At 37.8% G+C, this 25,836-nt stretch overlaps 3 protein-coding genes, 1 long non-coding RNA gene and 4 other non-coding genes across 11 annotated transcripts; 4 read left to right on the forward strand and 4 right to left on the reverse strand.

The window, feature by feature from the left end:
• Positions 1-565: 565 nt before the first annotated feature.
• Positions 566-11,244, reverse strand: LOC110167390 (glucocorticoid modulatory element-binding protein 1). Of its 4 annotated transcripts, XM_055157516.1 has the most exons (12): positions 11,027-11,239; positions 10,592-10,697; positions 9,262-9,445; positions 9,119-9,171; positions 8,931-9,043; positions 8,721-8,824; positions 8,314-8,456; positions 7,966-8,079; positions 7,253-7,390; positions 6,079-6,216; positions 3,731-4,119; positions 566-2,775 (listed from the first exon to the last, which is right to left on the reverse strand). In XM_055157516.1, the coding sequence occupies exons 3-12, from the start codon at positions 9,384-9,386 to the stop codon at positions 2,437-2,439; spliced, it is 1,656 nt and encodes a 551-aa protein (XP_055013491.1). In that variant the 5' UTR covers positions 9,387-9,445; positions 10,592-10,697; positions 11,027-11,239; the 3' UTR covers positions 566-2,436. The 4 variants fall into 4 exon arrangements, with proteins under 4 accessions (XP_055013491.1, XP_055013493.1, XP_020788389.1 ...); XM_055157518.1 differs by having other exon boundaries at positions 6,079-6,201; positions 10,592-11,244; XM_020932730.2 differs by having other exon boundaries at positions 10,592-11,239.
• LOC129410229 (U11 spliceosomal RNA) lies at positions 11,091-11,224 on the reverse strand. Its single transcript, XR_008632785.1, has one exon. It is a non-coding gene; the product is annotated as a U11 spliceosomal RNA (small nuclear RNA).
• Positions 11,245-14,863: 3,619 nt separating the features above from the next.
• rab42a (RAB42, member RAS oncogene family a) lies at positions 14,864-17,591 on the reverse strand. The gene is made up of 2 exons (XM_020932864.1): positions 17,377-17,591; positions 14,864-15,305 (listed from the first exon to the last, which is right to left on the reverse strand). Exons 1-2 carry the CDS (start codon positions 17,589-17,591, stop codon positions 14,864-14,866), a joined length of 657 nt encoding a protein of 218 aa, XP_020788523.1.
• A 1,247-nt stretch (positions 17,592-18,838) lies between these two features.
• LOC129410220 (small nucleolar RNA SNORA16B/SNORA16A family) lies at positions 18,839-18,974 on the forward strand. The gene has a single exon (XR_008632777.1). It is a non-coding gene; the product is annotated as a small nucleolar RNA SNORA16B/SNORA16A family (small nucleolar RNA).
• A 46-nt stretch (positions 18,975-19,020) lies between these two features.
• Positions 19,021-19,925, forward strand: LOC129410106 (uncharacterized). The gene is made up of 4 exons (XR_008632731.1): positions 19,021-19,102; positions 19,273-19,323; positions 19,565-19,618; positions 19,784-19,925. It is a non-coding gene; the product is annotated as an uncharacterized LOC129410106 (long non-coding RNA).
• Positions 19,364-19,493, forward strand: LOC129410228 (small nucleolar RNA SNORA44). The gene has a single exon (XR_008632784.1). It is a non-coding gene; the product is annotated as a small nucleolar RNA SNORA44 (small nucleolar RNA).
• LOC129410232 (small nucleolar RNA SNORD99) lies at positions 19,651-19,723 on the forward strand. Its single transcript, XR_008632788.1, has one exon. It is a non-coding gene; the product is annotated as a small nucleolar RNA SNORD99 (small nucleolar RNA).
• A 453-nt stretch (positions 19,926-20,378) lies between the features above and the next one.
• Positions 20,379-25,699, reverse strand: ctps1a (CTP synthase 1a). The gene is made up of 18 exons (XM_055157625.1): positions 25,513-25,699; positions 23,973-24,159; positions 23,727-23,897; positions 23,538-23,638; positions 23,349-23,465; positions 23,179-23,262; positions 22,389-22,469; positions 22,166-22,317; positions 21,952-22,084; positions 21,760-21,848; positions 21,587-21,681; positions 21,430-21,492; positions 21,297-21,340; positions 21,125-21,221; positions 20,994-21,049; positions 20,822-20,918; positions 20,602-20,746; positions 20,379-20,531 (listed from the first exon to the last, which is right to left on the reverse strand). Exons 2-18 carry the CDS (start codon positions 24,136-24,138, stop codon positions 20,447-20,449), a joined length of 1,776 nt encoding a protein of 591 aa, XP_055013600.1. The 5' UTR covers positions 24,139-24,159; positions 25,513-25,699; the 3' UTR covers positions 20,379-20,446.
• Positions 25,700-25,836: the final 137 nt, after the last annotated feature.

Below are 25,836 nucleotides of genomic sequence, written 5' to 3' on the forward strand. Positions count from 1 at the left end.
TTCCAATGCAATTTCCAATGAAAGAAAGAAAGGGAAAACAAAATCAAATTTCTTCTAAACAAAACGTTTTGAACTTGAAATTTGATTAATCAATTTGATAGATCTTTTTACCCAGCCCTACTGTGGCTTTAAAGGTTGTAGGTCTAAAGCTAAAGTTAGATTATTATATAGGGTAGTAGTACTAGGAAGTAGTAGTAGTAGTAGAAGATTAAGATGAGCAAAACTACAACCAAAGTTTAATGTTACATCATTCATAATCTTTACTACTGCTCACCTATGATATGTGTTCTGATAAAAGTAATAATTTACTTTAATGCTGCTTTAACACTCCTTTTTTACTTGTTTGCCCCTATCCGTCTGGGAGCTTTGATGACTATAAACAAAATAAGAAGTGAAAGTAATAACTGGCCTCCATGATGCCCTGTCAGCACTGGCCCTCACACAAAGCAGCGATATTACCCTCTATACTGTCCAATATTAAATCCCTCATATTATGTAGGCTGCCTTCTTCCAACAGCTGTTCCCTCCTTTCAAGTCCGATGTAGTGTGAGCAGACAGCACCCTCTTGTGGCATTAAATAGAACCAACATTTTTGTTTTTTAATCTCTTAATAAAACACATTACAAATTCATTGTGTAAATATCCTCTTTTAAATTAAATTATTGAAAATGCTCGAGTCTTCAACAGGTTTTCAGTTGGTGTTAGCATAAATTAATCTTATGCATTGTCCACGTTGGTAGAATTTCAGCGTTCAAACTAATAAATAAAATATGACACTAATATACAAATGTAAAATACAGGCATACCAAGCGTAACATAGAGACACATCTTCCCAGTAGGTCACTTGACTTGCGATACTGAAAAAGGAACGCATGAGAACTATTTAAAAAAATATTAGCAAAACTCTCCATAAATTCAGTCATCAAGAAAGCACTCCAAAAATAAATCATAATTACACAAGCAATGCAATTCCAGTGAGTGCCGGACTATACACAGAAGAAGACATTCTGCCCAAGCTGTGGCTAAAGAAATGTTAAGGGAGCAGGCAACGTTGCGAAAAACATCTGGCGTGGACAGGAAAAGGTGACCACCACAATGTGCAAAAACCTTACATCTGCTATAGTTTAAGATGTAACACTACAACACAATAGACAGTGCAATAATCCCAAAGGTAACTTCAACACTGAACCTGGTAAGAGTGGTGACCATAGGCAGCAATGGCCTGTAAATGGGTCAGTGAAGCCTCATTTTCACCAAGGTAGGATTTGATCTGGTGGAGTATACTCAAGAACATCGGGGTTTTGATTTTTTTTTTTTTTTACACATATACACAAATTAACAGTACAGTTAGTTCATGACAAATAATTTTAAAGGTGCACTATGTTACTTTTTTGGTTGAGTGTCCACAGAGATGTTATTGCTTTACCTGGAATGTTCAACTGTATAGGAATAAATTAATCTATCTCCATGGTGACAAGGAAAAGGGGCCACCAGGTGAAGTTACACAGGTCAAATCGTCCCATTTTACAAATGCATGTTTTCCAAGGTAATCTTGAGCAATAAAACACCAACCTGCTATTAAATTTAATGGCATAGTGTGGAAAATTCCAGGCAAAGCAATTACATCTGCAAGGAGAAAAGTTGATGACACTCCCAATCAGAAAAGTTTAAGTTCCTCTTAAGTTCATCTTAGAACAGACAAAGTTCTCTTCTAATCTACCTCAGTAAAGAGATATATAGAAAATCATGTTGTATTTATAATTACACCAATTTAATTCTCCTATATTGCATGAGACAGTTTATGTTTTTTAAATGTTTTGTCATGGCAATGTAGCTTTACCTTTACCACCCTGGACAATGCAGTTCTGCCTATAAACCACCGGTCAGTGAATATACAATAGGAATGTATCTAATTCATTTGTCTATATTTATGTTTAACATTTGAATAACTTGTCATTAAAGAACAGAATCAAAGCACTTGGTGAAAATGAGGATTCTGAATGAGAGAATGTGGGCTGAATAGCACTGGTGAACCCTGCATGTAGACGCTGATAGTGCATTCTCCTCTGATTGTTCTAAAGAGGCCAAACGGACATTTCCAGTTACACACAACTTTGGTCCTAATCTCATAACGTCACTACAGTTTCAAAATGGAGTGACTAATGATTCTATTCACAAACGCCGTGACCTTGTTGTAGTAAACTGGAATGCTCCTTATATTACAAAACTATGAGAGGCACAAACGAAATGTCTGCTCCTCTGCTTTTCCGTACAAAGAATAAAAGTGGTGGTGAGGAACATTCACTAACACACCGAAGAGGGAAATGGCTACCCTAGCACTTGGTCTGAAGCCAATGCAATATCTGTGTATTTACAAAGGACACAGTCCAATCCTGCTCCACACAATTAAAAAGTCTATGTGACCTCCTGAGTTTTCTAATTTTCTAACACCACTATTTGTACGCCCTGTAACTGTCCACTGGCATCCAGCTGCAGCCCCTGGGTCGTGTCAGTCTGTCCCTCCTGTGTTTGGCACTGTGGTTCCTCCCCCTCTGTTGCCATGGCGACCTCCATCCCACTCTGGACCATCATGGCATCTTTAGCGGCGTCCCCGGTCAGCTGGAGCTCCATCACGCCTAAAGCCTGGTCCTGCACCTCGCCTTCCTGCTGCACCACCACCTGACCATCCAGGGGGACCATCTCAGTGCTGCCGCCCTGCTGGCTCAGCTGGACCAACTCCACAGGGTTCATCATGGCCCCAAGCTGGCTCGAGTCCTGTAAATACCATCAGATAGGATCAGTCCACAGATAAAAGGCAAGCATTTTCAAACGGGGCAGATTATTACACATCATTGCACCATTTGAAAAACAGAAAGCTGTATCCAACTATAGTCAACATTGGCACACAGCATAGCCAATTGCTGTATGGAGGACAATTTTAAAGATAATTATTTTACATTTTGTTTAATTGAAAATTTGAAAATTTACATTTCTGAGCACTTACGTCTCAGATACAGGGCAATACTAAATTACTCAAACATGAACCAAAAATCAACTCAGATCAAGATAATGATAAGGGAAAACCATAATAATATGGCTACAATGTCATAAATTGATATATGATAAGTCAATCTTCAAGTAATTATGTCAATACACTCATTCTGCATGAACTAATGTATGAATTCAAACATTAAATTGTGGAGTCCACATCAGCAAAATATTGGCCACAAACTTTATTTATTGTATAAATTTTTCAGCGCAATTTAGTTCTAAAGCAGTGGAATGAAGCCCACTTTTTTGTACGCAATTCATTAGCTTGCATGACATATGGGTCATAATTAATATATGTAACATGCTGTATTTAATTTACTAGTGCTGCCTCACAGAAGTAGAAGTGGTGTAGAATAAAACACCAGCAAGTGTTCAACAGCATTTGCTGAATAAGGTTAGATTTATCATTTTTGACATAATTTGTAATACATAAATTGTGAAATCCAGTTCAAAATTATGGCCAACCAATTTTTGTAATTTTATGACTTGTGTTGTCACTATAGCCCTATGCTTTGGAAATACAGCTTCTCAAGGAGGTGCAACTCAACAGCACTTAAACTTTTTTGGGGAAAAACACACAAGATAATTTTTCTATTTTTTCCCTATTTAAAACCATATTGTTTTGACTCCTTCATCTATTATAATTTGATTTTTTTTTTTTCTATCCATGATCACCCACCAGAGTGAGCCCAGATGACGGGTGTAGCGTTATGGTATCAGTCTTTCCGTCACCCGCCACCATGTATCGGGTGAAGAACTGCGATCCGGCTGGCAAGAGGGTGACTGTGTTGGGGGACTGGGCCAGGGAAGCGATGGGCAGCCCCGTGACCGTCAGCGGCTGCCCCACAGAGGTCAGGGAGATGGGGGAGAGCACGGTGAACTGCTGCGGCTGGAGGGTGGCGGTCTGCTGGGGTGAGGCGAGCAGGGTGGTGGTGGAGGCGGGTCGGGTGAGTCTGGGCCGTTTGGTGGGGCGCTTGGTGGGGGTCTTGATTTTGGGTGGTTGAGGGCAGGATAGCAGAGCTCTCACTTGCTGTTGCTTCTTCTGCTCCTCCAACTGTAGCTCCAAATCTACAACAAAGAACAATCACCACATTTACATGTACAGGGAAATTGAAGTGCATTAAACAAGCAAATTCAAAATAATCTTTGGTCCAAAACTTCTCAGAGCACTCTTGTCCCATGCAGGTAGCAAAGTCTTGGTCAACCAAAATATGTATTCGACTAATAATTTTGTCTAGCTTATGGGACAATTATGTGTATATGGGACAACAGCAAAAAGGGGAAATTAGTGAGTGAGGAGCTTTAAGACATATAACCACACTTTTGGCAGAAATAGATAAGCAATGTCTCATCTACATTGAGCTTCTGATTTTCAAACAAGATGGTAGGAACTGTATTACTCACATTGTTCTCTACAACACAAATATAGCCTACACTGCAGCTGCAGTCAGCTTCATTTTCACTTTTTTAGTAGACCAAAACAAAGCAATGGTCAATGGGTGCTCGGTAGAGAGGCTATAGTTTGTCATCACTGCCAATTTAAAATTACTACACATCCAAACATATTTTCCTGGCTGTTTCTCACCCTGTGAAATTAAACGCTGCTCCTAGTCTGTCCCTATTTTAATTTTGAAGCCTGGTTATGCACAGCAGGTGTCTGCCTACATATCAGCTTCTGTAGATGTGTTATTGCAATCTATGAGATTCGATTCACACCTCAATTGTAGTTCCCGGGTTTACATGCATTTTTTTTTTAACTGTTAAACTGGTTAACTGGCCAATTTATCTTGATGTGCATGTAAACATATTGAATGAGGAAATCCATTAAAATGTGGACCGCAAACATATATTGATATGTGAAACCAATAATCACTCCATATTGTCTGCATGTTTGAGCTGAAAAATGTCAGCTGTAGTTTCTAAACTTTTACTCATTACAGTGCAACTACGAAATAAACCATGGCCTTATGAGGTTTGCTGTGGCCTTGCTATTGATGTGTTACAATATTGAGCTAAATTTAATAATTAAACACTAATTATGCTTATTACCAGTAAGATACTAGTACTAGTGAGTTAGTGAGACTTCTATATTATAAAACATAGAGGTGTGTGATATGTCTGCTACAAGATCAAAATTATTGTTTAAATGTATGCAATTATAATTGCATTGTCTGCTCAACTCTGCAAGGTAAGTTGAAAAAAAATAAAAACAACAGAATCCTGCACATTGCATATTCGCACATTTTAAATCACAATATTGACCTAAACCAACTTAATAAAAAAAAAAAAAAAACTTGCTGACTTCCGTTTTAGAAAACTGCAGTACCCAATGGAAGCAAACACCATCACAACAAAGAGTCAGCATCTACTATGGATAGCTGCAGATCACGCTAGCAAGCTGATTTTTTATTTTTTTTTTCTCATTTGAAGCAAAATGATTACGCAGCTCTGTTGAATCCTGCTCGTATCACCAAAACAGGGATTGATCAGCAGTATGGTGCTTTGAAAATAAGCAATTAAAAGATTGAATAGTTCATTCGAAAAGATTATGAATCATTATTTAATTTAGCTCGAAATTTATACTTGCGTATGACTCATATAAACTAAGGTATATCCAGACACTAATCCTTACTGAAGTATGAACAACATACACAAAGCGCAATCACATAAATGGAATCTTTCCTGCATAGTTTTAGAATGATCAAGATCTTTATCAAAATTATAATCCAAGACCACATTGTAATAAAAAAAAAAAAGATTTTGTTTTACAACTTGCATTCTATTATCTTTATTATAATTCTGGTATTGAAAGTGGTATCAAGTATCAATACTTTGCCTTAGTATCCAAAATTGGTAAAATTTTACCCTCATAGTCTAAAAAGCTGCTGAACATAAACTGGTGATACAAATGACTCTTTATGCCTATTATGATATTGAGAAATATCATAATACTGAAGCAACTAATTTGCAATCTGTGCTTTTTTGTCCAGTGACATTTGTGGGAAACACAGCAACACCACTACTTACTATTGAGAACTCGTAGCTCCTCCTCTTGGTTGGGGTCAGTCTGCTCTCTCCGTCGCTCCAGGATCCTCTTGACCGTGTCCAGTAGACCGAACACTTGGGCAAGGTTACTGAGCACAGCCACCTCTACCAGACAGGAATCTGAGATCAGTGCGGCAATCAAGCACAGGGTCACTCATTTAGAAAGAAGGGACACATCCAGCTGCTGTGCATTCAAACTCATTATTATACATTTGAATGCTTCATAGACCCTTACAAAAGTCATACAATTGTATTTACACAGGCAATATAGGGGGCATTTACATAGACAAGTAATTTACTAATATACTACACTTTCCAGTAGTAATTAAAACTTTTTCTATACTGGTTAATTGATTGAAGAATTTGTCTGAATAGAAAATCCTTAGTTTAAACTGCCTTCTATTATAATATACACGCGTATGCTAAGATATAAAACTTAATAATCATCTAATCTATTTTTACAATGTTTTACACTGTGCATTTGACAGCTCAGCCATGTTGTTTAGACAGACAAAAGGGTCAATAGCAGCTGAATGTGTTTTTTCCTTCTATAGCTACAATTAGTTCCATTTACATGATAACGATAAGCTACTTTTATGAAATGTGAATGACATTTGTGATTTATAAATAAATAATAAAATATGAAGATATGCATCTATTACCATTCTAAAAATGGAACGATCATATACAAATCATCATTTGTCTCAGTGTCGATACAATAGGTTTACATATTAGCAAAATTGAATATTAAGATGGGGAGCAGGTCAGAATTTTATGTAATTCTATGCAATTTCAGAACCTAACCTCATAAAACAAAAAAGGCAAAAACATTATCTTATGAAAAGTTTATTGTAATTTCAAAAAAAATTTCACTAAGGTGAAATATTTTTTTCAGTATAATTAAAAATGAGCAGCATGATCCAAACAGGTGTGATCGTTGTTATTACTATGGCATATTCATGGAGCTAATCCCTCCCAAAAATAATAATGTTCCAACATATCTGGATTTTCTATTTGGTTATTTCATTCAAAACATGCAAATGGACCACAGACATAAAGGCCACTGCTCTTTATCTGGAATTACTGAAATTATGACAATTATGATGTAATTATAGATGTGTCATTAACCCCTCCTGCACCATGCATATCTCTGTACCTGTGTCCTGTAACACGCCTGGTTCACTCCGCTGCTGCACTCCGTTGAGTAGTGCTAGTAGCTCAGTGTTGATATTGGTCACCACTTCCCCCAGCAAGCCCACATCTGCAATGCCCTTCCAGAAGTTCAGCGTGTCCTCTATTGGAACATGGAAAGGGAATATTGTTTCGTTTTATGCAGAGTTTATGAGAGTGGTGGGCACATTGATAGTTTTGATGCATTTAACTCTGTATTATGAATGTTTTGTTTTTTGTTTTTTTAATGAATGATGATGATAAATTAAGGTAATAGTTTTATTGGATAGCATGCTTCAGTATATCTGGATATATTGTTTTGCCTGAAATATTCTCCATTAAGGTATTAAACTCATCTCGCTTCATGGAGACAAGCAGGTGATGCCACTAGGACAAGTTATAGGTCAGATCTATGGAGATGTGATCCTGCTCACAGTAAAAATCTATGTTTATTGGTATTTTTTATCAGTAAAAACACACAAGGCAAGATCAATGGTTTAATACCTTACTGTGCATCACAATTAAAGAAATAGCATCTCCATGGAGATCTACAGATCTTCTACCAGAAAAGTTGCAAAGGACCTAAGCAGCTCGTTAAAAAGTCCTTAATTATTTTTGATTAAATGTATTTGGTAGCTTTGTTTACAAGCCAGATGAAGAGCGCAAATCATTCCAGTTGTGCAATGAGGTGTAACTGACCTGAGATCTCGTTGGATTTTTCCGTTGTGTCGCCAGAGCTCCACTCCAACTTGGCACCCAGACCTTCTGTTTGGCCATCTCCACCAGTGCCACCATTACCTAGAACTGTCTGGCCTACAAAACATTTTAAATATAAAACAAGTGTTAAATTACTAACTAATAACACTTGCATAAGTAGAAGTGCCTCTATATAGCAAGATTTAAGTTGTTCTAAGGTGGTTGCTGATAATTAATTTTTATGGGCTAATGATAACTGGACCAAAGAAAGTAAAAGGTTCCACAAGTGTTTTGAAATTGCTGACATAGTATGTAAGTATTATTTTACAATGTACATTGATGCTTATTTACCTTGAGTGGGAGTAGTGAGTCCAGTGCCATCCGGAGGGAACCTGGTATTGTTGATTAAAAGATCGAACTTGGTACTTCGACATGTGTTAGTGCAGAGTGTGGTGTGCTCATAAAAGTCCAGCTGACCTGAATCCATCATTTTTCTGGAAAAATTTTAAAAAGCATTTTGTTGTTTTTCATGTCATGTCTTTCATCATTAAGTGGCTTGTAGTTTGCCACTAGTAGAAATCTGGTCAAAAAAGAGTATGATCAGATTAATGTCTCTAAATTTAGGTCAAAAAATTTGACAATGAGCAAAGTCTGACCTAGATATATTGGTGTTTCTTTGCAAAGGAAAAAATCATCAGTTCTATACCTGTGGAACAAATAGAATGCAATTTTCTCTCAAACTGACTGACAGCACTCACCTCAGCATGACTCCGTTCATACGTATGGCTCTTTTCCAATCTTTCAGAGTTGCTTTTCCAGATAGATGGACAAATTGTTTTGGGCTAATGAGCTGGTCTCCAAACTAGTCAGACAAGTGATGTTAAAAAAAGTGATTTTTTGAACCTCAATGACATCAGTAAATTCAAGAGAACTACAGTATGTGACTTCAAATACAAAAGAGCGTATACCTTTACACACTTTACATTTATCCCTGGGCAAACAAATTTCTTCAAAATTAATAGAGCTTTACAGTCGCCACATGTGATGGGACAGCCAATTTCGACTTCTTCTTCACCTTGTTCTGAAAAAATTGGAAAACATTACATCAACAACTGAAATATTTTTGAAGTATCTAGTCCAACTTGAGCTCTCTTACCTGGAGCAGCTTCAACAGCCATGACTGCTGCAGATGCTTCACTTGACTCATCACTACAAAATTAGTATATGGTAAGGCAAAGTAAGAAACCGTCATCTCACACTAGACATGTTTTATTAAACAACAAAATGTCAAGTACAAACCCTGTGATTTGTTGAAGTTGAAGAATGACTTGAGTTTTGTTGGGGTCATCAGGGTCACCGTCCTCTACCTTTACCATGACCATGTCCTCCACAGTGGGCACAGTGACCTCATCAGGGGATGCCATAACAGTCTCCTACAACTGGGGAGCACTTCTGCAACTTCCTTTCAGAATTATGTTCATCTCTACAAGAACATAATTTGAAACTAATGTAAGCAATACACATACACACTGCCGGCATATTTGGCATAAAATGTTAACCTATATATTCTGAAGGCCTACCCAATTCAGTAAGCCATTTTGATCTATAAACAACAGCACTCAATTAAACTGTGTAATCTGAGGCCACACTCTGTTTCTTTGTAGATATAGAACATATAAACTGCTGACTATAGTGAGACAGCTCTGTGCATTATAGGATAACTGGGTACTGTACTCACTAACTTCTAAAATCTTAAATATAACTGATAACAACTGCCTGCTACAATTATACCCCATTACAAGTTGTGCTTGAAATTTACAAGTACAGTAGTACTTGTAATTGTAAAAGTAGGCTTGAAATCAAGTCAAAAAAGGATAATAACCCCCAAAAATTCTACTCCATGTAGTTACTTATAGTAACTAGAGTATTTGTGATTAGTTACTTTTCACCCCTGAGAATGACACCTAAACTAAAAATAGGCGACCTAAAATGTAGAACATATTGAAAATATTGATCGTGCTATATATTGTTTATTGCAGTTGTATAAAAGTTTAATATTATATTCATATATAATATGTAATATTATATTATATTTACAATAAATGAACGTTTGTTGTGGAAACTTTGAAACATTTAGAGGCTTGCACTATTTAATTTTTAGTAAAGCCGCATAACGTTGCCGCCAAAGGCAGCTGACAGCTTTTCCTAGCTGAGATGTAGAGCTGCTCAGCCTAGCATTGACGGTAGCCATTATGGCTAACACAAGGGCGTAACTAGCTGTGTAATTCATTGAAATAAGAGTAAACTAAATGACCCAGGGCGAGCAGAGGATTGCATTAGGAGTGTGACGGCTGCGTGCCGCTTGTCTATGAACCGTGCGTCCCTTCGTAACTGTGCATTTTAACTCTCCGCTCCCCCTCAAAATGACGTCTCCCTGTGCGGCAGCACGTACGGCAAACAACGGCGCGGCGACGGCGTTGCCCCTCCATTCTGTACGAGCCTGGCTGATTGGCTCTGTGTGAATTAAAGCCAAAACATAACTACACCTGCCGTGTGTGTGCCCCGAGCGACTCGAATATCTACCAAAATTACATTGATAAAGCAGAGAAACATATAATTCAAGCCTTACCGTTTATGGACTGAAACACATCCCTAGATTGGGAGAAGCTGAGGCGCATGCGCACATCGCGGTTACGGCTTTACTTCCTGCTGAACAGCGGCTTCTTTTCACGCTTCTGTAAATTTCGTTAAAACACAAGTTTTTAACTGTTTTAAAGGGCTGTACTGTACAAACATACCACTTTGCCAGTTTAGCTGTGTTCAGCATTGTTTGGATTTGCTATGTAGATCTACTAGTGTCGCTCAAATGTGACCCTCAACTTTCAGTCTACTGTCAATTTCAGTCTGCCGTCAATTTCACGAGTTTTAAGTACTATTTTTTCTTATATACAATATATAATGTACATGTAGATTCGCATGTTGTGAGGCAGAAGTTGTCGATATGTGCTGCTATGTCCAAACAGATGTACATGAGGGAAATATCTGTCAATGTAACAGACCGTACCGCCCGTAAGGTTTGTCTCCTAGCGTCATTTTAGTTATTCAGTATTTTATTTAACCTTCTTAGTTGGGGCGCCAGGACAAAAGATCACTAGCAGCCCCGGTATTAAAAATTATGCTTCCGAAATCTCTTGATTGCGATTCCGCACGAAGGATAACAATAGTCACCCTCCGTGTGCTATTCACAGCAGAAACCCTTTTTAACGAATATACTCAATGCGGCACTTCGTCACTAGGAGGCAGCTGACTCTCGCTCAGGGTTTTATCCACAGCATATTAAATCAACAAAAATTGAGTGAGTGGTGTATTATTATGCTTTCAGCAATAAATGCAATGCAAGCTGGTAAAATATCAGACTAAGAAATACCCTGTTTGTACAGTGCTTTAAAGAAACGTAATGTTTTGTTTCACAGTTCTGTACAAAAGGCATGATGGGTAAAAAAGGGGGCGGTGAAATACATTCATCTTCTCCCTCATTGGTGATCTCTGTGTTGCGTTCATAGTTCAGAGAAAAACTTTGGTTTTATTTTTATATAAAAAAAAATATATATATATAAATGTGTTTCTCACCTTACGGTGGTAGGTCTGTGGAAGGTGATATATATATATATATATATATATATATATATATATATATATATATATATATATATATATATATATATATATATATATATATATATATATATATATATATATATATATATATATAAACTAATAAAATGAAGTTAATCTGCAGAGATGTAAGACAAAAATAAAAAAGATTTTGTTAGAAGCTGTAGTTATTGTAATTTAAATACAAAACCACTTAAATAGTGGTGTCCTAAATAACATCAATATCATCAAATAAAACAAGAAATATAAAAGAAATAATGACAAAGTCAGCTACAGTAAAACAGTATTATATACCCAATCTCGGGAACTGGGTATATACTGGCTAGGGAGTAGTCGGACTGTGAAACAAAGTTTAGGGGGTAATAGAGACACAAATGTTTAATAACCACTAATGTGGGCTGTCCAGAGGCTATCACGGTTAAGATCAGATCAAATAGCCTTCTCTTTTTCCATTATTATAAGTATACAAGTATATGTAATTACTAGTATAGTCTAATTATAATGATTTTCTAAGCATTGTATGTCATATTCTCCAGAGCACTAACTGGGTCATTCCATTCCACATAAGGACCACAAGAGAGCGCAAGAGAGCGCAAGATAGCACAAACAACTCTCGACGTAATTCATCGAACATCAATGTATTTATTTTAAAACAATCCGTAAAATTACAATGAATAAAAGGCAATTCCTTAAACACAATATACAAAATAAATATTGTTATTTATTTTTAGTACAGAAGATGAAGCAGCTTGATTTCAGTCTGCCAGTTTGTTGTAAAACATACTTACTACTGTTATTGCAAAAAATGCACTCTGCTCACGCTTATATAGGCCTATGTAATGTATATATTATATTTGAAATTGTTCTGTCTATTGGTGGAATAATGGCATATGTTGTCATTTTTAGAATATATAGGTGACAATCACAGACAATTTACAATTGTTTTTGTTTGGATTAGATAAAAATAAAATGAAATAAAATCAATGAAAATAAAACAGCATATCTGATTGTCAATTAACCCATGCTATAATAAGTCAGTATCTTTGTATTATAATTTTAGCTGTAATAGTAAAGGGATGATGCAAAATGGCATGTGGATATTACAACCATATGATGTTTAGGCAAAAATACATGGCTGCTCAAAATTAGGTCCGGGTTACAGACAATCTTCAGACAAATAATAGTTTCAAAGTCTCCATCAGGCAATATCCAGTCATCATTTGGACATTTTTAAATTGAATTATTAACATAACATGTTATTCAATATTTATGTTATTTTCTAAGAACTAATTTAAATATTAGATCATATTTTTTCAAGAGTTGTCACTGTATATGTAGACTTGTTTATTGCATTTGTTTTCTTTAAATTGTACAAATGATATGCAGATTAGACTAGTGATTAGACTCGTACATTATATGAAGATTAGACTAGTGAATTTCTATATGAATGCATTTCATTGTTTGTGAAGTCAGTTAATCCAAAAATGCTTATAATGTTAATGCTCCCTGTGCTTCTGACTGTTTGAACACATGCCAGAGTATTGGAAGGATAGTTTCTTTGTAATCAGTTCTGCTGATTTGGTTTTTAATATTTTTCAATAGCAGTTTGTCCATCAAAGTAAATAAAGAACCTGACTCACACAGTTATTGTATTATTGTATAGGCCTATATTACTGAAGAGGTAAAAATTGTTATATTTTGGCAATGTTGATGACAATTTAGTAGTTTGTTTTAATTAATAGCAACATGGGAATCATTCAGTAGAAGAAAATTAGACAAAACTGCACTACATATTGTGAATGCTGAACATTTGGTTAAATGAGAAAAACCCACTCTCCATCTAAGGTGCACCCAGTTGTTGGAGAGCTAGTATACAAGTTAGACATAGAATATAGGTTAAGTAAGTTAAGTCTTACAATTTGTTTGTGATTGAGTATGGGAAACAAAAGCATTTTTATTTTTTACAAGTAACAAAAAATTTCCATTTTGTCTTTTACTTGTGTGGTGAAGCATTATTCTTTTCTTTTTAAAGGAGACATTGTTTAGAACATGATTGTAAAAATAACTACAGCTTTAAAGCGTAATCAAATACTAACATTTGATAAAAGCTTGATAAAACTTTTAACTCTGTGCACCGGCATCTATAATACAAATACTTTAATGAAACTATGTTTCAGTCTTACTCTAGATATCTTACCTACAGCTAAATTTCTTTACAAAACAGTCATCTATTCACAGAATGGAGAGTCTAAGTTTGGCGTAGGTGCACTTACAGCTTTAAGCATAGACTTTATGACACAGAGAGGAGAGTGCATCTATCCTCATCAAACAGCGCTCATTGACCTTTTCAGTTTTCATCTCAATAGATCTGTGTTATATTTACAATGGTACAGTCACAAGATGGCAGGCTAATTCACATGGAAACCCACAGAGTGCAGTAAAACATTGAGGTGAATTGAAGAGTTCGTATACCTTCTGTTAGGAGTCCTTTAACTGCAGCCACAAAGCCTGAGCAGGCTCCCTCCTCTGAACAGAACACAGTCCAACATGCTTCATCACATGGTTTGGAGACATGACAGGTTCTACACTGGTCCTCTATCAGGCCAGTCCCACACAGCACATGGTGAGGATGATGAAGGTGAAAAAGGTGGTACCCAGCTCCACTCTGTCTGTTGGAGGGCTACTAGTGAGAACAAGTGGAAGAGTAGACAGAGTTTCCATCGGAGTGGTATGATACAGGTTAGTCAGCACTCAACATACTAAGTGTCTTTTTCTGGTTTTAGTTTGTGTTGATTGGAAATAACAGTTTCTAATTTTAGAGAGTGCCAGATGGTCTGTTCACCATGATCCATTTAAGCAGACTGTCATGAAAATCCTTTTGAAGAGTGTATTTGTATTTAATTTGATGAAAATAAATTATTTGTCTCTGAAATATATACCTGTGTGGCCAATTTTGTATTCATACAAAATGTTTGTATTCAACACCCAGCATAATGTCACTGCAAACTATAAATATTAATGTTGTCTTTGTCACAAACTATATTATTTTTCTAATTCATGTCAAGTCAGGGTTTAATTTGAACTTTTTTGTATGAACTACCGTGTGTCATTGCGCTGTTTACAGATTTGCTTTGCACATCCCACTCTTCAGTGTCCAGCTAGCTCCCCTCAGTAGACCCCCACAGCACCACCCTGACCAGTACCATACCACAGAGTCCTTCAGCAGTCAGCACTGGCAGCCTTTCTCTGGGGCTGCTCTAGCTAGCTCCTCCTCTTCATCAGCCGGGTAGAGCACCTTAGCGGTCAGACCACTCTTGACCCCGTCCCATCCGTCTCTGGTGGTGATCTCTCCCATCTTCATGAGCTCGTAGATGTCCCTGGTGAGCAGTTCAAAGGCGCGGTCCACATTGCTGTTGCACTTGGCGGAGGTCTCCACGTAACGGATGCCCAGGTCTGCGGCCAGCTGCTCTGCCTCATCGCGGGTAACTTTACGCTCTTTGTTAAGGTCACTCTTGTGGCCGATGAGGATGTAGACCATGTGATGGGGCAGGATGTGCTCACTTACTTCCTTGTGCCAGTCCCTCACGTGCTCGAAGGTCTTGCGATTGGTCAGGTCGAACACCAGCAGACCACCCACAGAGTTTCGGTAGTAGGAGGTAGTGATGGATCTGGAGAGGAGAGAGAAAGACTCAGATGGTTAGAACGAGGTTGGCGGTTGTCAAATTGTGACATGCTGACAGCTCTTCATTTGTAGTGCTTAGGATTCTCAAAGTATTGAAAATCAGATAAAGTATCAATACTGCAAAAAATCACATTAACAGCATAACATTTTAGGTTTCCTAAACAGCTTTAGTAAGCATTTGAGATTCATCAGAACTTATATAAGCTATTTTGAGATTAGTTTTTCAACTGTAAAGAAATATACATAAAATGTATTATTAGTTGGATAAGTTGGAAATTTTATTGTCACAACACTAGTAGTCTTAGTTTAGAATAAATTTTATCCATATTTTTGCCGTCCTTTGGACATTTATAACTATTACGACAGTGGTCCTATTTTAGACCTGGTTTAGCCCAATATTAGCAATATCTTATTATATGCAGTGCTTGGTGTTTGTGAGAGCCATTGTACTAGGCTGTGTACAAATACATTTTATTATTCTTCAGGTATCATAATGTTATAATAAATCACTGTCATAATAATCAAAATGGAGAAATGTTTAGCACAATTATGATCTCTGTAAGACAAAATACTTAAACATTTTAGTCTGTCTGGGAATGCAAGCAAGTTGTTGTTTTTTTAAGTAGTAGTTACAACTACTTCCCCATTCACTAAAGCTGGGTTTAGTCTGACTAGAAAAACAGAGGGAAGCATTACTTTATAGATAAAAACTTAAACTGCTGAACTAGCATATTGTCACAAGATGGAATACAAACCAATATGTTTTTTGGTTTGTGGTTTTTGACCTGGGAAAGCAATTTTATGCAAACATTTTGATCTGGATTATAGGGTTATTATGCTATTTAGCATTCCAAAACAAGGATTTCTAGTGTCTTTAGTGACACCAGTAAAGTCTTACAGCTTCTTTGTTAGGCATTTCACTCAACTAAAGTAGAAAGTAAACAAAAGGACTGTGGGGGGTAAAGGTCAGCAGATGGCTTCAGTTTTCCTTGGTTTTGCCCTGTAGGCTATTCCACACCATGTAAAAATTGTAAAACATTAAATGAACTTAATCAGCATTCAAATAGTTTTTATTGCTAATCTAGATTCGATCCATAGCCTTCTTAAACCACATACTGTTTTTTTTTTTTTTCCCCATTGTGGCAAAGAAGAAGTGAAAGAGAGCCTGTGGAAAAACCTCTCTTCAGAAGCCTGGATTTCAAAAGCAAAAGAGATCTAACCCACTAAGAAATGCTTTGACAGCCAGCTACAAATGAAGCAAAACAATCAACAGGCAAGAAGATCCACATTTGAGACTTGTCATCCTCCTGTTGCAGTCTCCGTTGCCTAGGAGACTGTAGATTCCCAAAGCATAAAAACAAGCGGAGGCAAGAGAATGAGGAGGATGCAGAAATGTCCATCATCCGTGAATGAATGGAACGATGATGCAACATGATTTTTTCATACAGAGGCTGGGACACCACAAGACCAGAGCTAGTAATATCCATGCCCTGACCTTGTTCTCAAACAGCTCTTTTATCACCTCAGCTGTTAAGATAGATTTTAGTCCAGAAGTCCAGATTGCATCATAGAAATGTAAGCTGTATGTCATTTGTCACTGTATATTGTGTGTTAAACCTGCATAGCAACAGAAACTGATTAAATGTGCAACTACACGTAGCTTTATTTTTACATTTAGTCATTTTACATAAATTGTGAGTCAGTCTTGCATATGCAGACATTATATATTTTTCATTAAGAATGTTGATGTTGCTAGGCCATTGCTGCTGTTGTCGGAGGCCATAATGAGTCTGTGCATTTCTGGACAGTATGTATCATGCTTTTTTTTCTAAGCGTATAGAGATTTTATTGTATGCCTGTATTACGAATAAATTAGGCTACTATAGGCTAGTTCAGGTTGCATGTGCAGGCTGTGAAATGAGGCACCATTAGTGGGTTTTGTCCCTCGTAGATCACTACGCCTATGCCCTTCCATTATTAAACGTCAGATTCCCATGATGAAAAACGCCATGTGATATATTATAAAACAGATGTGTTATTTTCGAGAAATTACTCACCTGAATCGCTCCTGTCCGGCCGTATCCCACAACTGGAGCTTTATCTTTACCCCGGGTTCGATATCGAGCGATCGGGCATAAAAATCTACGCCGACCGTGGGATCTGCTACATCACTGTAAATACCGTCCGTGAAGCGTTTGAGCAGCGACGACTTGCCCACAGTGGAATCCCCAAGCAGAATGATCCTAAACTGGTATTGCCACAAAATATCCATGGCATGACTATCGTGCGTGGAACAAAAGCCCCCCACAAAATGTTTACATGGAGCCCAGGCTGCGCTGCTGGTCGTCCGTACGTGCGCTGTTCTGGAGGATGGAGCGCGGAACAGGCTAACCACGGCGCAAATCACGTGACGCCTGTACCTCTGCTCCACCACGGGCCACTATAAACCTACAGTCACACGGGTCAATTGTAAGAACAAACAGATAAGCCCTATTGATATTTTAAGCCGGAAAATCTATGTCTGGGTCACATGTAAGTTAATGACGATCATTCGCATTCCCATGTTCTTGGTAACATTTCACCTAGTTGTTATTGTTAATGTTTCTTGTTGCTTAAGTCATGTGTTAAATGGGCCTCCTCTGCAGGTCCTAAATAGTGGCAGAAGGGAGGTCGCTGTCCGTGGTTCTGAAATAAGGTCGGGAAAACTATGGATGGCTCTGTTATAACAATTTGGCATATTTATCAACGTTGTTTCAGCTCAGCGGCTGGATAGAGACTCGTTAAATGTCGTTATGTATGTTTATGGCTTCATAAGTGGTGTCCTGTGACAATACAAACGCAGCTATTGCACAAAACGCACAACAAACTACATATCCCAGAATGCCATTTAACACGTGGGCTGAAAGGACCAATCAGCGAGGAGCGGAAAGGCGCTGGCGTATATAATCGCATGCTGCCTGCTTTTCAGTCTCTTCCTCCCTCGTGTTTCTTGGAAGAAGGGTCCGAAGATAGTTTACAGATTTTGTCAAGGTATGTTAGAGTTTTTTTTTTTTTTTTTTAACTTGCTTTGTTTAGTTAATACTGCGTGCAAAAGCCCCATCGTTTTAATCTTTTGGATGTGAGCGCATCAATTCAAATGGTGAAGTGAAAAAGTGGGTCAAAGCTGACTCGTGCTATCATGCTAACAAGCAAGGTCTAGTAAAGACTTGTTAGGAATTTTTGGGCATCTTAATTTTAGGCTTATACTTTAAATGTAGATATAGAAATATTTTTTGCACAGTGGGCAGATGTGGTAAAAAGCGCACTACATTTATAATTAGTACTTGTGTGCAAACCACGTGGTGTCTGCATAGTCTTTTTAGTATCTACAAAAAGTTAATACTTGATGTCTTAACTTGAAATGCAATGTGTATGGTAAGCTGAAATTATTTTTCTCTTCCAGCTGAGACAAATGCTCATGCTAATGGACGTTGGAATGGAGGCAGCAGAAAATGGGCAAGTATCAGACTTTAATAACCTGAAGGCACCTATCGAAGCCGTTCATGTTCTGTGGTAGCAGTGGACGGTCAAAAGGATGCCAAAATGAATACTTTCACCGACGGTCGCTGTTCAGTTCGATGTAACTGTCTCAGCAACATTTAGGGAAAGGACATCATCGAAATCGTGTCATATTTTTGTGTTTGTATTAACCATAGTGTCTTGTGTAGGTGTTGCCTGTCAGTGGAATATGGAAATGGCATAACTTGATTTCTTAAACGTCTAAAAGGAGTTTACTATAGTAAGGTAAATTTTGAAGTACTTTTTATTGCTAGTCTAATGGCTTTGATGACACACTTGCCCTCACTGATAAAGGTGCTGAGACTTCTATGTACTCTACCTGAGCCACTTTAGAATGCAACAAGGATAGGTTAAGTATTTTTGGAGACTTCAAACTATTTTATTTTTTTTTTCAGGAAGCTGTGGCGAGATTCCTTCAGATTGTGCTCACAAAGTCTATTGACCAGGTAAATTTCTGATTCAGAAAAGCTCAAAACCAATGGGGAAAGGCATGCTATCCTAAGGGCCTGTGCTTGATTGTAGTGCTGGTTCTCCAAGTGCATGCAAGAACATTGGGTGGTCTTTGACTGTTGTGGCCCATCTGTGCCATCAGCAGCCACTCAACTGTCCAACAAATGCAGTGTTTAAATATAGTTGACCCATTTTCTTGTTAGAACTCTATACTGAAATGTTTGTTTTTCCCTACAGGAGTATAAGGATCATAAGATATAAACCTGTCACCCACTAGCTTCAATTTCTGAGGTGAGCAAAATTGCTTTTAGATGCTGTCATTTTCTGATCAATGATGACCACAAATTAAATGGTGACTTTTGGATGAAGCTTGCGGATATGGGACTGAGATCAACTGTACTACAATGCTTTGTGGTAAAGGTAAATAAGTTTTACTGAACTGTTAATTTGTTTTAGGTCCTGGGACGAGATTGGGATGAAGTGCTCACGATCAAATGGACCCGACATTCAATTGTTCTATTTGCTCAGTCTTGAGTAACTATATCAAATGTATCTTGTATCAAGAGATTACTGATACCAATAAATGTATATGCCAAAATGTGTACCTACTTGTGTAAATTCTTCAACTATAAAAAATTCTTTCAATCCTACAATGGAACTGCAAGTTAAGACATTTGATCAAAATCTAACTAAAACTCAATTGTGTGCTCCTGGTACAGTTAACACCTTGCATTAGTAAACTGGTTAAAAGCAGCACTCAGGCCTCCTCCTGAACTTGCAGTCAAGTGTGGCACATGATTAAGTCTCATTCAATTCCACACAATGTTCTGAGCCTACTGGTGTGGCTCAAAATCTAGTGTTCTCATAATGTACTCAACACCCCTGCTTTACAGTCCGTCTATACTTTAAACACTAAAGTCTATCGACATGTTGCATATTGTAGCAATGCCTTGGTAAAGGTGTGACATTGATTATGAACCCGTAGGCAATATTTTAGGCCACCATGACTACAGCTGTTCAAAGCAGCTAATCAAACGGCATGAAGTCAAAATACATCTGAAAATATTTATTTTGAGGTGTGTAAAAAACTATGCAGCTGTTTAAAATAAACCATACTTTTTATTCATTAGAAAGTGATGGCAATTTCAACTCTGAGATTTCAGAGTCAGGTGTGCTGCTCCCACTTCGATCACTGTATGTGTCTCTGAAAAGGAAGCCAAATGTAAATACACCATGCAAGGTTACATAACCTAAAGACAACAACATCAATGTACCGTGGAGACAGTCGACATCCTTTTTGCAAGTAGCTTGGTAGCTTCCCTGCTGCTGCCAGGAGTAATCCAAGATAAGGTGGTGATGGCTTTATAGGGCGTGAGGTAAATTCTGGATGGTACTGCACTCCGACAAAATATGGGTGATCTGGCAAAAAGAGTCTTTCAGTGTTAAAGCTATGACACATTTAAGTAAAAAGTAAAAATAAGTATTTCCACATACCATCCAATTCTATAACTTCCATCCGTTCCCCTTCAATATCCTGACCTACAAATCGGAAACCTTTTTCCTCAAAGTGACTTTTGAGCTCTGGATTGACCTAAAATCAGGAAGCAAAGAACTTAGTACTACATCCAGGTAAGCTTAGCTACAAAAAAAGAGTGGGCACACTTGCCTCAAAACGATGTCTGTGTCTTTCTTCAACATATTCTGCATCTCCATAAAGCTTTCCTAAAATCAAGATAAGTACATAAGTACAAAAACATTGAAATGTATCCAAATCAATACATTTTGAATCCCGCTTACGCAATATGCTGTTGTTGGTTTTAAAGATGGTCCTTCTCTTCCCCAACCTCATTGTGCCGCCCATTTGGCCAGGGTTGTGTTCTGGCATATCTATCACCTGTAACAAAAACATGTAGTCAAATAAGTCGATTCATCTTAAACATCATGACAAAGAGCATCATGTTTAACTCACGACTGGATGTTGAGATTCAGGGTCAAATTCTGTTGAATTTGCATCTAAAACAAAAAATGAAATTTAATATATTAGGCTCAACTCAACTTTTGAGAATACTGAATTGTAGTATTGACATTGTTATATAGCATACCTTTCCAGCCAAGCATGTTCCTGGCAAATTCACACACAGCCAACTGCATTCCCAAACACACACCTGTGCAAGGGTACAAAAGAGAAGCATGGTTATTAAATGCATAAAAAATAATGTTATCATACAATTGTATTTAGAAGCCTTTCAAATGTATTACCCAGGAAAGGCTTCTTCTGTTTCCTGGCCCAGCCAATGGCATGAATCTTGCCTTCAGTTCCCCTGACACCAAAGCCTCCAGGAACCAGGATGCCGCTGAAAGCACAAACGCATACCCCATTGTTATACTAAATAAATTATAGTTTACAGTAATACATAAGTCATTTCTCTTACTCAGCACTGCAGAGTTTTTGCCAGGCGTCATGGTATTTTACAGGTTCCTCATGTAGTGTACTTGGCTCAAGAGATGCCGAGTCTATGTACTAGAGAAGAAGCACCAGAATAAATGAATACATTCAACCAAAGCTGCACTATGTATTAGCTAAGCAACCTAAAGAAAACTCCAACTTAGACAAGAGCACTTACTTTGACTTCTAATTTGTGGCTAATGGACAGCGCGGAGTGCTCCAGGGCCTTAATAACAGAGGCATAAGAGTCTGAGAACTTTGTGTACTTTCCCACCAGGGCTATGGAACAATGCTCTAGCAGTCGGTCTGATCTGTGAAGATAATGGAAACATCTATTTGTCTCTGAGTTGATTAAGATTAATAAAACATGGCATTCTGCTGTTGTGACTAACCGGTCAGCCATCTCCTTCCATTTGGTGAGCATCTTCCTGGGGCGGGTCTCGATGGGCATATTAAGCCGACGACTCAGGTATCCTACAACCCCCTGGTCTTCCAGCAGTAAGGGCACTCTGTAGATGGAGGAGACATCATGCACGCAGATGACCTGAAAAAACAAAGTGCATTAGACCAGGAAATGTGTTTGTGGTTTTAGTCCAAAAAGAGACAATGACCTACCTGTTCTGGAGCAACATGGCAGAACATTGAAATTTTCTCTTTCACAGAAGTCTCCAAAGCTGTAGTGCAACGGCACATAATCTGAGGAACAGGAGGACATACTGAGACACGCTTATTATCATCATGAAGCACACAAACGTTTGCACAACATGTAAAATTGTTTTATATACATCTCATTATCAATCATAGACTGTATCAAGTGGACTAAGCAAGTGATGACACCCAAAGTGTTCGGCTCCACTCAAATGAAGCTTGCGATGCTAGCGGTTAACAGGAGTGAATTTCTAGCCTGGCTCTCTATTATGAATAGGATTTTTTTAAACTGTCAAAACAGCAAAATAAAAACCCCAGGATTATGTAGAGTGCGTTAATACAAATATTTTAAGTCCAAAATGACAAGGCTCATAGCAGCAGTTACAAAGAGAGTGTAAGTCAATCGGAGCCAGGAACAGGAGCCGGAATCGCCTGCATGCGAACTTCATATCTGGAACACGCATTAGCTATGCCCATTTATATATACAGTCTAGTATATCAATGCATCCATATAACTTGTAATTACACTGAAAATGCTGTTTCCTTTCCTATCTTTTTTTAAAACACATGTATAATTGGGTAGTGCAGAAGATAAACAACTGCAATATTGCTTGTGTGTTTATTATTAATTATAAATTAATGCCAGAAAACATTAATTGGTGCTGAGCTTTGCACATTCTTTCACCTCGATAATCCAACTGTCTCTGTCTTTGCTCAGATGTCAGTCACTATAACAGGCTGACTGAACATGACTCACCAGATCAGGAGACAGACCCAGTCCTCTCAGTTCTCTCACACTGTTTTGAGTGGGTTTTGTCTTCTGCTCCCCAGTTGCACTGGGCTGAAAAAGACAATAAAACAACATAGCATTTTTTTATTACATGAATAATTCAATCTTAAAAAGGGGTTAAAGGACTGTTTTTGAACCTGCGGAATCAAGCTGACATGGATATTACAGAAGTTCTCCCTCTTGACCTTAAACTGGAACTGTCTGAAGGCCTCAATGAAAGGCATGCTCTCAATGTCTCCGACAGTTCCTCCCAACTGAAAGCAAACTCAAAATGAAGACTTGATGTTCTCCAATATGAACAAGTGAACAAGACATATCAGACTAACCTCTATTACGCAAACTTGAGGTTCTACACCATCATCATCGACGGGAACTTTGGCCTGCTTCACAACCCACTCCTGAATTGCATCTGTTATATGTGGGACCACTGCAAAAAAACAGATGAAACAATTGTGGTCTTTTCTAAATTCCACAGATTTAAATTTTTCACTCAATAAAAAAAATAGGACCAGTACCTTGCACAGTTTTACCGAGGTAGTCTCCCCTCCTCTCTTTGTTGATGACTGACTGGTAGATCTTCCCCGTGGTCAGGTTGTTGTCTCTGGTGAGTCGGATGTCCAAGAACCTCTCATAATTCCCAAGATCTAAATCTACCTCACCTCCATCATCCAGCACAAAAACCTCCCCTGAAGATACAAAGAGTAGCACATTAGGAACAACCCCAGTCATTGGGCATACATTGACATCTGTCATTCCCATACCATGTTCATATGGTGAGAAGGTTCCAGCATCTATGTTGATATAAGGGTCAATCTTAATAGCGGTTACATGTAGGCCGCATGACTTCAAGATGGTGCCCACACTGCTTGCTATAATGCCTTTGCCAATGCCCGAGATGACACCACCAGTTACAAGAATGTACTTCATTGTCCTTCTGGGCTCTGGTATCTTGAATCAAACAAAAGGTAAAATGGTTATAACATGACAATTATGTACAATAAAAGCAAGTACAATTAGGTTCATCATTTAAGGTGTATCGATACGGCATCTCTCGGATACGAACCAAGATGTCAGTGAAAGTCGGCTGTAAAACAATTTGTACTGAACTGTGTATTTAAAAGTGCAATTACTAACTTTTTTGGTGGCATCTGCTTGTCTCCATGTTTTACAGCACTGCATTACACTAGTCTAATCAGGTGTTTTTACTGATAAAACATCTTGAAATCCTGCATTCTTGCTGTTAACCCTCTAAATGCCATGCTTTAAATATTCCAGACAAAACAATAAGATCTTCGCCAGGACAAGCAGGCAACTGACCCCCGCCAAGAAATTTAAAGTGCCCCTAGATTAACCTTCTGGCAATGCTTGGTGGCATTTTCTTATGGTTTACATTTACAAAGAAAAAAAAATCCCAGTCTAATAAAAAAAAAAAGATCCTACCTAAATCACTATTCAAATTAGAGACCGAAAGACAATTTTATTAAGCTTTCTATTAAATATATTCTTCGCATCAAACCCGGAACTACTGCTACACCCTCCAAAAAGCCCAGAAACAATAGCTCGCATAAACATGTAACAATGTGGTTAAAACAACATGTTGCCTTGAGGCGAAATAGAAAAGGCAAGTCATATTTGGTTTAATCCACTCCCTCAATGAATAGAACGCATGTCGCACATGGTACATTTGTTATAATGTACAACACAGCTCGGGTATGAATCATATACTGGAATTCAATCAAAAGAACATTAAGTAAGCTTGCACCGCTCTTCCGAGAAAACCCGTGCGGTAAAACCAACCAACCACAATATTGTCGCGCCACGAGAAGCTATGCTAGCTACTGAGATTACTTGGAAAGGTAAACATTGATGCAAAGACAAAATAAAAAGCAATCACTTAACCATGGACGTAACGGAACGACTGGTAGAAATTTAAAAAGCGAAAAGTAACCAATAAAGTGATAAAATGTTAGGACAACACAGTTGATATCCTTTGCTAAACCAAGTTAGCCACATTGTAGAGCACATTGTAGTTCGACAAGTTTTCAAAATAAAGCCAAAAAATAAATTAAAACAAGCCTCAAATAAACACGATCTACCAAGATACTACAATTTGTAAAGCAATTGTCATATGAAATAACTATTAAGAGGTTTATACAATCGAAATAAAATTAAAACGTAACTTAATCAACCTCTATCAGCCTTAATCACATCATACTGCAGGAAGTAGCAGCCACTTTGTTGTGCTATGATGTAGCTTTGCTAACTAGCCAAGCATCAGCATCACGATTAAATATTCCTTACCAGAGCTTTACGTTCGATACAAAACCGTCTGTAACGAAATAAATTAACCGCTGAAAATCTGAAAATCCGACGTGGTGTAGCAGCCAGCTTCTCGATCTTTGTGTGCCCTCTCACAAAGTCATTAGGGTCTCCGCTCACACTGGCTCCTCCACACGTGTATGGACCACACGGCCAGGCTTCAGGCTGCTCTGTGTATACGACAACAATGGGATCTTCAGGAGCAGCACGGAGATTTTCAAATCTGTATGAAAATATTAAAAATAACAAAATATAATCATCAAACATACAAAAACGTATACAAAATTAAACTCGACGTTATTTAAT

This window comes from Boleophthalmus pectinirostris, unplaced genomic scaffold (assembly GCF_026225935.1).
Source record: "Boleophthalmus pectinirostris isolate CB_2022bp ecotype Guang Dong unplaced genomic scaffold, ASM2622593v1 HiC_scaffold_21, whole genome shotgun sequence".
Classification (NCBI taxonomy): domain Eukaryota; kingdom Metazoa; phylum Chordata; class Actinopteri; order Gobiiformes; family Gobiidae; genus Boleophthalmus; species Boleophthalmus pectinirostris.